Here is a 14,012-nt window from a genome sequence, read left to right as displayed (position 1 = left end):
ATATATATTTTCAAAAATTCATTTGTTTACTCTATTTTACTACCTTTTCCCAAATAATTTACTTTTAAAATAAAGAGGCCATATTGGATTTGCTGAAAATATCATAGCGAAGGCAAACGATTTTTCCCATTCAATTTTCTTTTTAGCAGGAAGCATATTGTTTTACATATGGGCTGTCCTCTTTTCAAATAACTATGCTATTTCATGCAAAATATGAAAAAATAAGGGCAAGAAAAGGCAGAAGTGACATTATGCAAAATCTGAACGCCATGTTAAACGGTACCCCTTAATTTGGGTTAAGGGGTGTTCTATATTCTGCAAGTGCTGTAGGATTGTTGCTTCTTAATATTCGTTTAATATTACTGTATGTTTAGGAGGTCTGAGCTGTATGGTGGCTCTATTATTTTAATAAGTTGTTGTAAAAAGTTGCGTACAACAGCAAGATATTTGTACTATTTTAATGCCACTTTTAAGATAAATATGCCAAACATAAAATGGTAACCAAAAGCCAAGAATAGCTTAAAACTCACTGGAAAGCCTTTCCTCACTGCTGTTCTTTGCAAATATAAATATTTTGCTATCAAAATAGGCATGCTGATTATGATAAGCTTCAAAAATACCAAGGCTCATTTTAAGCTGATAGTAACTCTCACTGAAAGTTAATGTTGAGACTGTAGGAAGTAATGATATAAATATTTTGGCTAACACAATGATTCAGTTCAGAAAGACAAAGGTAATAATTTACTGAAGTAGTGATTTTCAGATGTTGACATATTCTCTGGTTTGGGGAAAAGAAAGTGTATCTGGATTTTTTCCCCTTCAAAATATAAAAAAAATTGAAAATTACACTCAATGCAACATTATTAGTCATAGAAAACACCAGCATCCCCTTTCCTCTGTTTAAAAATGAATCAAACCATAATGATAATGTGGCCATAGAAAAAGTGAAATGAAATGCAGTTTGCGTTAAGAGACTGTATATCTCATCTAGCTATTTGAACAATGTTCAGACTTGCATCTCTTTTGTAATATAGATAAATAAAGATATATATGCAAAAAAAGAAAGAAAACCGGGTTCTTATGATCATTTTCATTATATTTTTTAGGATTCATAACTCTTCAGAGTATGAACCACCACAAATGCTTTGGACTTGAATAGAATGATGTTGGGACAGTATAATAATCATTAAAATGTTTTTCTTTGTGTGTTTGTGTGAGTGCATGTATTTAAACAGGATCTAGCAAAATCTGGATACATGCAGTTGACTATTTTCTCCCAAGAATATATAAGCTCAAAGTTTATTCTAATGATGTCCAAGAAGATAAAGAGCAACTGAAGCCAATTGTGAGTGTAATAACAAGGTTGTAGAAATTAATGTAAGGTGTAAAGAGGAGATAAATTTAAAAAGAAAGCAAATACACATTTGTAAATCTGAAAATGAGAGAACACAAAATGGATGTCTATCCATATCTCCTGAATAGCCAGAAATGGTGATGAAGTTAATTTCCAGATGGAAGAAAGTATCACAATTCCAAAAATCCCTACCCATATTTTCTTTAAAAAGTAAAGATTTATAGAAAAATATATGGTTAATATTACGGTCCTTTTTAGAGAAGAAAAAAACTATTAGATGAAGCAAATACAAAATGCACATACAGTATTTCAACATTCCAGCAGCCCTTCTCCAAACTGTTGGATATTACACTTTTTTTACCATTCAGTGGCATGTGGAAAGTCTAGAATTTTTGGTGTGTGTGTGTATGTGTATCATCTTCCCTAAGAATAAGAGAAGCAGGAAAAGAAATACAGTAATTCATGAATTAGATAAGCAAGGCCTTGAAGCATTGAGGATATCAGATTAATTTGTCTTCCAGAAGCAAATAGCAGTGCACATATTACAGTTATCTTCTTAAGGAGATGGACTTGATTTCTTCTAGCAGTTTTAAAAATATCATAATTGCAAGATCCAAAGTATGTTACAATCAGTATCTTTTATCCAAGTGCACCATTAAGCACTTAATAGATTTTGAGTATCTATTGTTGATGCTGGATAAAAACCAGACATGTATTCTACCTATCTACATCAGGGGTCTCCAACCCTGGCGACTTTAAGACTTGTGGGCTTCAACTTCCAGGATTCCTCAGCCAAAGTCTTAAAGTTGCCATGGTTGGAGACCCTGATCTAAATGTATTATCTAGTCTCCTGTTCAACAGTTGTTCTGTCTGAGTTGACCAGGTTTGACATTGCAGTTGGGAATGCTGAATTCTGGGAATTCTGTACATTATGGAAACAAATATTCTTGGATGAGGACAAAGGAATAAACTACTAAAGCTCTTTTTCAAGTATGTGAGATTTGTTTATGCATTATCAGGCATGTCTTTGGCCATACAGACATCTTCTCTTTTCAATAGTGGAAGCTAAAACATTTTTCAGCAATCTGCATTCTACATCCAACATCTTTACACATATTGTGTGAAATCATAGTATGTGAATCCATTTCTGGCAATTCTATATGCAAACAGTCACTTAAACACAGTGTCTGCATATCATGATCTTTTTCTTCCACTGAGTCACTCTTTCCCTGAGGTATGATGTAATCTGAGGTCTGTGTGGAGAGAAAGAACTGGGAAAAGTTTAAAAGGGTGAGACTAATAAAGACACCAAGGGAACACAATTTAAATATAACTTGTGAGCCATCAAGCCCTTTTCAGAGTAAGGAATTAGCAGCCCACTGTCTTGTGGCTGATGGTCTTCCCTTACACACTATGCTCATGTGCTTTATAAAACTTATACTCACCTTCTCACTTTTCTTGTTTCTGTTTTTGTTTTGCATTTTGCTTACATATTTTCTACAAGAAAGGACCAAGAATTTAAAACAGAATCACCGGGTGAAAAATGAGGGGGCAGGGGGTTGATGGAGGAGGGGTGGGGGAGGGATGGAGAATCCAAGGAAATACATGTTAGGGCAGTGTGGGACTTTAACTTTCTACCCGTTTATCCAGACAGCTAAGGAGATTATTTATTTACATTATTTGAATGCTGCCAAGTCCAAATCTCCAAATAGTTTACATCTAGTCCTAAAATACAGAAACATAAAACCTTCATTAAGAACTGCCTATGTCTCCTTCCAGAAACATTATAAATTAAAAATTAGAGTTTGAAATCTTGAATTCTTGGTGCTCTTGGGCTTGCTTGTTTGCTTGCAGACATTTCATTACTAGGTAATATCACTAGTGTTTATTATCAATAATAAAATATCTGAAAGCAAACAACCAAGCTCATTGTCCAGAACAGTTCAGTTTTCACTGTTTTTCTAAAAGTTGAGGATGCCATAAAAATCTCTGCAACCCTTTCTGTAAGAATTGAGAAACCCCCCTCCCCCCCATAAAAATATAATTTCCTGAACCCTCAACATTCCTAATCAAGATGAATCAATTCAACTCAAACCAGAGTCCTCTGGTACCAAACCTTATATGTAATAGTGCTTTGAATTTTATTTGGTGACCAATGTAGTGCTTGCGACAACTTGGATGTTATATATCTTTAGGCAAGCAGCTGCATTTTGTACATACTGTAGTTTCTAAGGCAGCCCTGCTGCCTCACTATCCTCCTCCCCTTCTATTATCCATCCCAGAGTTGATACAAGTGTGGGTAAGTGTCACTTCCTCCTCCTGGTAAGGGCCACAATGAGTTCTTATCTGAATTTACTAAATTTGACTTCCACTCTCCCCTCACTGAAACTCCAGAGCTATTGAAAAATGAAGATTTCCCCTGTGTTTTTAGGAATTCTTCTGAGTTCTTAAATCACTTGTTTCTAAATTTGACTCTTCTCTAAATCCACTCCCAGAGCATTGAGGTCAAAATCCCCAAGCAGCAGTAACCATGGAAACCCACCTTCAGTCTAGTAATTATTCCCACAGGTTCACCAAGGGATTTTGACACATAAAAAGCCTAGGAATATGCCCACCCATGATTGCAGTAGGATATCAATGTAACAGTTATATTAATAAATAATGAATATATGATTTGCAACACCTATATATCCTAAGTGCTACTGGGAACTTGTGTTCTCTTGGCAGTGTTATGCAATATGCTGGTTATCAGAAAATGTATGAAGATCTGCAACTTTCTCCCTCACGACCTGCAAATATACTTATGGAGAGATGTTCAGTGTAGATTTGCAGGATCCTATGACAGCCAGAATCCAAATTAGAATCAAGAGGCTGCAGTCTAGGATAGCATCTTTGAATGGCCAGCGAGGTAGTCTCCAGCAATCCAATTCTACAGAAATGCAACCTCTTCCACAAACACCTTAAGTTAGTACAAGCCTGGATTGGATCACTGCAACATTACGATGGCTTGGCAGACCTGCATCCAGATGTATTTGCTGTGATGCCTCACTAAAGGCTGTTGTGTTATTCTTTTTCATAAATTCCAATAAAGCTCTTAATTGCAGAGACTGAGCAATCTGTCTCACTATCCTCCTCCCCTTCCAAGAAGAGATAGAGATTTTTTTCAGGTGAGGGAGTAGGAAGTTATGACAAAAGGGATGGGGCAAAAAAATTTAAATAATGAACAATGGGCCCTATCAAACAAAATGAAATTTAATGTGGAGAAAATAAAGGTTTTACACCTGGGCAGGAAAAACCAAAGGTACAAGTACAGGTTAGGCAAAACCTGGCTCAAAAACAGTAACTGTAAGAGGCCTTGGAGTCCTAGTGGATGGTCACTTAAACATGAGTTAGAGTGTGTGGCAGCAGCCAAAAAAGCTAATATAATCCTTGGTTGTATAAACAGAGGCACAGAATCAAAATCATGTGAAGTATTAGTACCACTTTATAAAGCCTTAGTAAGATCATACCTGGAATACTGCAATCAGTCACCACATTTACAACAAAGATACTGACACTTTGGAAAAAGTACAAAGAAGAGCAACTAAGACGATTAAAAGCCTGGAGACTAAAAACATATGAAGAATGGTTTCGGGATTTGAGTTTGGCTAGAATAGAGGAAAGTAGGACTAGAGGGGACATCATCGTAGTATTCCAGTATTTGAGAGGCTGTCACAAAGAAGAAGGGATCGAATTACCTTCTAAAGCACCAAATGGCAGGACAAGAAACAATGGATGGAAACTAATCCAGGAAAGAAGCAACCTGGAATTAAGGAGAAACTTCCTAACAGTGAGAACAATTAACCAGTGGAACAACTTGCCTTCAGAAGTTGTGGGTGCTTCCTTACTGGAGGTTTTTAAGAACAGATTGGACAGTGACTTGTCTGAATGGTATGGGATCTCCCACTGGAGCTGTGGGCTGGACTAGAAGACCTCCAAGATCCCATCCAGCTCTATTCTGATACAATATGATATGATAAAGTATTGAACTAGAACTGGGGAGTTCCAGGTTCAAGTCTACTCTCAGTCACAGAATCTCACATCGTCACAGCCTCACCTAATTCACAGGATCATTGTTGTGAAAGATAACAGAAAAAGATAGTATCATGTATGTCACCTTAAATTCCTGGGAGAAAACGGCAAGATCTAGCAAATAAATAACAAAAATAAAGAAATGTGTTTGAAAAAGTTTCTTAGTTATTTTTATTCTATTATTATTTATTTACACTATAGTTATAGATGTAGCACAATGAAAATAATCCCATACACAAACAAATAAAATAGAGCATCTTTATTACAGTCATGGAAAATACAATAAGGAATTGGATTAAGAACTGTGTTTTGTCCCTTAAACAAAGTAGTATAAGAAACTCCTACAATAGTATAAGAAACTCCTAACTGATAACCAGATTAACTAAATGGAATGCTTGAGGTAAGACAAGTCAGGAATCAGACACCAGAAGACATACTAGAACTCTTCTTTACTTATATATTGGATAACAGACATCTGACAGCATTTTCCCATCTTTTTCTCTTATACCAAAGGGAGCCAGTGCAGTTTCTTCCTCAGGCTTTCTTGTTTTCCTAAGCTAATTACATGTTTCACTAATTGCCACTTCATTTCCCCCCCCAGTTATTTCTATGCTGCTCTATACTACCTACTACTGAAGTAAACAATATGCTTGTGGGCATTACCAGGCCTGTAGATACCACTAGTAGAAATCATCTTAGTTTTTTTTTTTTAAACGAGATCGGAATTGTGTGACTGATTATGTTCATCAAATTAGCCATCTTGTGAGACTGCTGAACATGATCTCAGCATGAAAGGTCCAGATGACATGGATAACAAGAACATACATAACTAGAAGGAAGGATTTTCATTAGGTGTGTGGAACAAAAAATGCAATTCATGGTAAAGAGGGAACTGAAGTAAAAATCAAGAAATCCCAAATACTTGTCTAAAGATAAATATTTTTCGCTTTAAGAACTGCACATTTTAAAAATAATTCTGGCCCATGATTTTAAACAAAAAGATACTTTATAAATCTATATATGCCCAAACTTTGGTCAGTTTGCTGGAGAAGCAGAATGAGTCAAAAAGCCATTCACTAAAAATAAGGACACAAAGAGAAACCAATATCTATAAACCCTTTCCTAAAATACCACCTACACATTAGCAAAATGATTCCAACTAAATACTGAGTAAATAAAATTACAGTTACTTCATAGGTGCTGAGTTCTTTATTAGGTTTAATAGAAAATCCCTAATGTATAAGAATTATAACAAACGGGGATACTTTAGACTAATTAGAGATACTGTCATGCAACTTGCCAAAAGCCTTAGATATGCCTCACTGGATAATAGCAACATTGTCAGGCCAAATAGTATGAAAACTTATTAACAAGGTATTCACTGGAACTCATAAACTTCCTCAAAAGTTTGCTCCAAGACAATGGCAGGAATACCTAATTATATAAAATACTGCCCAATTCATATCATTAATAAAAGGACAGGTGAAAAGCAATTCTTGACATCAGGGAAACATAATTAATCACTTTACCAACAGTGTTTTCTGATAATGTATTGCTCAGGTAACATTAAACCATTTTTTTTGTTAAAATCCTCACATCGATTTATTTCTACAGAAAAGCCCCGAGTTGTCAAAACAATAAAAAAATTGAAACTATAAACCTGTCTAGAAATTATTTCACTTCATTAAAAATCCTTGCTGTTTAAGAATCATTCATACATTAGGTTTTGAGAATATGTAACTTACTTTAAAACCTTACTCTAATGCTCATAGGAACAGTACAGAAGAAAAGCAGTCTACCAAATTCTTTCAAACATTTATGAGTCCCTGATATAACCATTCTCTCAGATTATGAATTGTCTGCAATACAGGTGATCCTTATTTTACAACCATTTGTTTAGTAGTTCATACAAAGTTACAACAGCATTGAAAAAGTGACTTACAAGTTGTCCTCACACTTATGACTGTAGCAACATCCCCACCATCACATGATTAAGGTTAGACTACTTGGCAACTGATGTGTATTTATGATGGTTGTGGCATCCTGAGGTAATGTGATCATTTGCAACCTTCCCAGCTGGCAACAAGCAAAGTCAGTGGGGGAAGCTGGATTCATTTAATGACTGTATGATTTGCTTAACAACCATTACAAAAAAGGTTGTATAAATGGGCATGACTTGTTTAACTGCCTTGCTTAGCAAGGAAAATTTTGGTCCCAATTGTAAGTCCAGGACTTCCTCCACATTATTAACTTTCTACATAAAGCGGCTAAATCAAAACTCTTGTCAATATAAATGTATGAGATCTTCTATTCCAAGACTATTTGCCTGTTTTTTAAATATTGTTTTTAATCTTTTGATATGATTAATATATGTTCCGCATCTATATTCCCAGGCTGGATCTTAATTTCTTTACCAATAGAACAAGTGAAAGTGGAAATGATAAATGCGTTATATATATTGCCTCTGTTATTGTCTCTTTATCAAGCAGTTTGGAAAGCATTATTTGTCCATAGCATCATTTGTAATTATATCAAAATTAGGCTAAGCAGAACATCAAATAATCACTCTCATCACTTGTTTATTAAAGACAACTGAAGTGGCCAAGTAACTATTGAGAAAAGACTGAAAGTTAGCAGCAGGGAAGCAATTACAAACCTCTCGTAACCAGCTGTCCAAATGCTGCAGTTTGGTGACTGAGTGATTGGACCATTCATTAACAAAACTGAAAGAATGCTTTCACTTACTACTTCCGTTGGCCTGTAGTATTTATGATTAACTGTCACATGAATCTTGCCTGTTTCTTTGCATCGGCCCACTTCATTCTTATCCTTTCCTTCCCACCTGTAAAGAGATGAAACATTTATCACATATCTTTACTGATTTGAGAGGAAATTTGGTTCTCTGATTCATAGTCAAGGTCTGTGTTAATTTTCTCCATGAACATATTCTTACAGAAACAAGCAAAAAAGTAGATGGGTGCACAGCAATCTTTATTTACTAAGATTCAGTTATTTTGTGTGCTCTACTTCAGTTGTAGCATATATTTTTAAAACCCTAAAGTCCACTTTTTGAGATGTAATTATTTTACTTTGCAGATACAAACATCAATGTATATCAACAAGTACATTTGATTTTCTCTCTCTGTATGTATCTCAATTAAATATTTTTAGTGGTGCCAACCCATAAAAATTGTTCTACAACAAAACTTTTAACAAGAATATCCACTGTATTGGAATCCAACTGTATTGTTTCACAGTCTATGGAAAAGTTTATTCAGAAATTGTTTGAACAATTGTTTGACTAAAACCCAGATATCTGTATTCTTCTAATTTTTCTTTACTGCTTTTTTAACATAATATTTTAGTTATTTTTAACAGTCTTTCAGACTTTTGTTTAATATGTTCCTTGAATTATACAATGGCATTAACAATTGCCTAGAAAGCCACACCTTGGAATTTATAAAAGGTAAATTGTTGTGTAGTAGACAAGCACATGGTCTATTTTTTTCCCCTCAAAATCATTTTTCCTATTCAACATCCTGTCTTTTTAAAAAGCTAAAATGGAAAAGGCAGATAAAGAGCCCACATATTCATGAATTACAACCAGAATGAACAAATTGTGTGCATGTGTTTACATAAAGCAGAAATCCTCTCCACTTCTCCTTCTTACATTCAGAGGTTCCCATATATATTTTGACCCAGAAAACACTTCTTGCAACATCAAAGATTCCCATCCTCAACCATATGTCTTTCAGCCTCACAATAAATATACTTGAATGGGAAACAGGAGTAAATTTTGGGTGAGCCAAGTCATTGTCTGCATTTGGAGAGAACCATCAAGTATCACAATGTTTTAAAATAACACGGAATCAAAGCTTTGCTACAGTAAATATTCATGTATGTATGTATGTATGTATGTATGTATGTATGTATGTATGTATGTATGTATGTACAAGAATGGAAAGAAAATGTAGAATGAAGAAAGTCTAATTTCTTCTATTTTGGTGTGTCTAACCAAGATAAAAGGAATGATGGAGAAAATATATGGTATAATGAGACTAATTTTTTAAGTTTAAAAATACATAGTCCAGAACTATCTCATCAATTCCTGAGGGACTGCTTCTTATAGCAAGTAGACTAAACATAATACTTTAAGACTGCTCTTTGTCAAATCAATTTAAGCTTTTTGAATTGTTTTCATAGTGGATTTATTATGCAAATATAATTTAATAACTGCACATATTATAATATGTTTTTCATTAATTCAGTTCTTTTTAATTTGAGGGCCATTATTGATGGTGTAAGACCAAATGCTAATTCAAATAAATGAAACATTTCTCAACAGCATCATATTTTCTGTTTCTTGCACATATAGTCTTATCACATTTGAAATAGGAATCATCATAAAATAGCAATATCTTAGAGGAAGAAAGCTGTTTCAGTACAAGTGTTGCTTAATGATTTTAAAACATTCTATAATTTTAAATTTTGACTAAGTTGTACTAGATTAGTTCAATATAAAGTGTGCAATAATGACTTGGATGGAAAAGCAATACAAGAAAATATTCCTAAACCAAAGTCTTAGAAATAATTGTTTGACACAAGTAAAATGTTGCATAGTTAGCTTAGGAAGTAATTTTTTTAGACTAGTGAATTTGTCACTAATTGTCAAACAGATTAGCCACTTCACTGGAGCTTGTCTAATGCATTCACAACAGTATATTAATATGCATCCCAAAGTTTTACATGAGTTTTTCCATCCCCAGAATGAATGTATTCATTTTAAAAAGAACTCTAATGGCCAGTTTCCTTCCTTCCTTGTTAATGTTCAGAGATGTTTAACTGGTCAGAAAGAATAAAAATAAGAGCCCACTCTTAACATTTCAATTCTGCTCAGTTGTCATTAGTATCAAGATCAGCCTCATGAAAACCGTGATCACACGGCAGGCATGCTTGTAAAAAACAAAAAGTTATTTCAACCATTTTCCTATATTTTTGCTATTTGTGTGCAAATGAATTATTGATCTAAAAGCAAATATTTAATTGAAAATAAGTTAGGGCTACATGATATTCACAAGCTTCTAAATAAGAAGTAAACCAATACCAGCAGGAAAGTATTTTTTTAAATCTTCAAACTAAGATAATAATATATAGCTCTTTCAAAATCCCTCATGTTACTTCTGTAGAAACCTCAGCATCAAAATGATAATACTTAAAACAAATCCTAGCAGCAACCATGATGAATTTTCTCACGCAAGCCATAAATATAAATCAGTAGAGATATTGCTACTGATTTTAATCAAATGAGAATTATCCCCTATTTAGGAACTAAGTTCAATAATCTGCTGTCATTTATTTATGTTTAATACTCTTCTAATTTTTAGTCATTTTGTCTTCTAGTTGGAAAATAAACACTGGTAAGCAGTGAAAACATAGTCATTGTTTTGAGCCATGGGCTTAACAGTTGTTGAATAGTGTTTAGTTTACTTGCTTCTTTAGTGTAGAGTCCAGTGGGCTGGGGAGAATGAGCAAATGCAAGGATACAGAAAAAAACATTGGAAGAATGTGTTTGGGCATCCATTCTCATTTTAATTCCGGTAGCATTTGATAAGATAGGCTAGGATGAGTGAAACTAAGTAAGGAAGATATAATAAGGGGAAACCAGTTGTTCTTCTGAGGTCCTTCAACTCTGAGGTATCTGTGGCTGAGGTGAACAGTATCTGGGAAATTAGGTCCTTTTGTTGCTGTCCCTCCACCCCAGCCTTCACTATAAAGTGGTTTCTCTGTCTAATCATAACTCCATCCTACCTCTGGCCAAATGCCAGAGGGAAACAAATGAACAAAAAAAGCCTTGGTTATAATCTGAGGCCAATTATAAGGCCTCTGGTCAATTCCCGATTTTAACAAAATCAACCTTGTTAAAGATACCAAAAGAAAAGACAGTTCTACACATAGCACACTTTTTAAATAAGATAAAATAATTTTAAAAATCCAAACACAATTCTAATTATAAAATTTCCAACCTTGCTTGAGGTAACCCCTTATTCAGCCAGTTCCCCCAGCAAATGCACCCAAAATTTGACAGAATCTTTTTTGGCCCTCAGTGGTCAAGTGACATTTCCCTGGGCACATCAGTCTGCCTTATTTTTCTACTTCCCACTCCAGCAAGGATCTCAACCTTTGTTTTCCAAGACTACAGGCAAAACTCTGAGTCCTCAGTAACACTAATACTAAGTATTTTTGTATTTACAATAGTCTTATAATAAAACAGTGAAGATGTGAACAAAGGAGGTGTGTTTCTTTGTTCCATCTCTTTTATCCTGATCTAGAAATAAACAATTTATTTACATAAAGCTAGGCATCAATGGGCTAATATCTTCCCCTGGAGCCCACCAAACTCTGTTCTTCACTAGTCTTTTTCCATTTAAAATGTTTTCATTAAAAATGAGAAGTTGGCAAACAAACAGCAAACTGTCAATCTTCAGTCTGTTAGCTTTAAGATAGCTAGTTTTGGTGGTAAAAACCTATAGGATCATTCTGCTGGACTTCAACATACATACCAAAAGCCTTTGTTGCTGGTACAACTCAAAATCTTATAGCTATGTTGATAACAGTGAAATTGTCTCAACAAGTAAGCTCAATACTTTGTTTGTTTGTTTGTTTGACTTAACTTCATATTGAATATGGGCACTCAGAGCATGATATATCCTGACTGTGTCTGGACAGTTTCGTAAAATTCTGAAAACAGGCAATTTAATATCTACTCCATTCTCATGGTCAGATTATTTTCACTTGAGATTTAGAATTTTCTTCTTTGCAACGAAATCTGTGAAAATGGTGCCTTTTCAGAGAAATGAATTGTGAATGGAAGAATGGAGTTTCTCATCTGAAATAGCTAGTATTCCTGTTGCTGTCCTGTTAATTCTAGCAAACTTGGAGATGTTCAGGTCAGGACAATTGAAATAATCAATTTATCCAAAATTGGATAATGTAAGGCTGGTCATTTGTACCACAAATGAGAAGTTCTTGGTTGATTTATTTGTATTATTCATTGTCTACAGCAGTGGTGTCAAACTTGCGGCCTGTGGGCCAGATGCGTCACATGTTGGCCACGCCCACCTCCAGCTTAGCAAAGGGAAAAAAAGTCACGATATGTCACATGTGACAACGTGACACCATGAGTTTGACACCACTGATCTACAGTATTCTCAGAAGTCTTCCCCAATACCAAAGTTTAAAAGGGTTGACAGTCTTCCTGTCTTGTCCTTCAAATTCCAGTTTTTGCTTCCATGGAATACCATGCTTTTATTGATTCTGATCTTGCTGAGTATTGACACATCGCAAGAAAGAGGATTGTAAATGCCTTTTTGAGGAAAGCAGTGAAAGCATGCTGTTTTTAAAAAAGGCAATGGTCAAGATGTTCCCAAAGAAATGATTCCCCCCCTCCCCCCCATATGATTAAAAACTATATCCTGACAGCAAGTTAAACATCCTTGGGCTAGTTGCTCAGATAATTGTTGATCGTATTCTATACATCCTAGTTTCAAACATAAACTGCTTGACTTGTGGATAATCTGGGCAATTTGAGGTATCAGAGGACATCTCAGATGTTTTCAAGACTATACTACTTTTCTGAGTAGGTTTACTCAGGCAGTGTATTACATTAGCATCTTCTGGGCAATTTCAGAAGATAATGCTGGGGACTCGCTGCTTTGTTTCCTATTCCTAGATCGGATTCTATGTTATCTATGAAATCACAGTGACAAGACTGAGGTACTGTTTTTACTTAGTTACTCTGTGTGACTAAACAATTCAACTGCATTTTGATTGTGGATCAAATGATACCATTTCTAATAACCTAATAAATCAATTTCCTTGGATTTATTCTAGGTGGCTTTAACATATTAGAGTTAGCCTTTATCGTACAATGGCTTCTCAAGCACTCTTACCTGGAAACTATGTTATGATCTTCAGTACTAAGAAAAAATATATATTTTCTACCATTTTAAGAACTATTTAGATAGATTTAGATATGCTTGGCTATTAATTTTATTTTGTTAATTTTATTTATTACATTGCCTTTGATTTACCATGCTTTCTGTGCAAGTTTTTAAAAAATATTTACTATCATATTGTTCACTGGACTCTGGTTATCAGGTAGCACAAAATGTAAACAAAAATTAAATGAAAAAGCATAACACAACATTATAAGACGAACACTTGCCTTTTTCTGTCCTGTGATTTTTTTCAGAACTCTTTATTTATTTAAAATATTTGTAATCTATGTTTTTCAAAACAGTTTGACCATACCGGCAGAAAAAATAAAATTTCTCTGAAGAATAAGACACCGATGATAATTTCAGGAAAAAGCAATACCAACTAATGTGATTGTGACAATGTATTCATTGCTTTTTGGTGCAAATCTCAACCCTTTAAGCAATGCATACTTTTACTGTGGAACTATATGCAGAGTTAGAATAAAAAAGCATTCATAAATCTTTCTAAATCCTGATTAGACTTCTTCCTTTTTTCACAGCATCCATTAAAAACTCTTGTATATTACAGTGGTTTGAGGCTATTCTTACAG

The 14,012-nt window shown here is 34.5% G+C and overlaps 1 protein-coding gene across 3 annotated transcripts in view; it reads right to left on the bottom strand.

The window, feature by feature from the left end:
* Positions 1–14,012, bottom strand: part of GMDS (GDP-mannose 4,6-dehydratase) — a 262,026-nt gene that overhangs the window by 62,685 nt on the left and 185,329 nt on the right. For all 3 annotated transcript variants that reach the window (XM_087930773.1, XM_026715076.2, XM_026715077.2), the window contains one exon: positions 8,171–8,267. In XM_087930773.1, the coding sequence (XP_087786899.1) occupies positions 8,171–8,267 (97 nt within the window). The remainder of the gene's footprint in view (positions 1–8,170; positions 8,268–14,012) is intronic.

Source organism: Pseudonaja textilis, chromosome 3 (genome assembly GCF_049901715.1).
Source record: "Pseudonaja textilis isolate UNSWEBS1 chromosome 3, rPseTex1.2, whole genome shotgun sequence".
Classification (NCBI taxonomy): Eukaryota; Metazoa; Chordata; class Lepidosauria; order Squamata; family Elapidae; genus Pseudonaja; species Pseudonaja textilis.
Note: the sequence above shows the minus strand (reverse complement) of the source record. Positions and strands in the feature narration are given on the sequence as shown.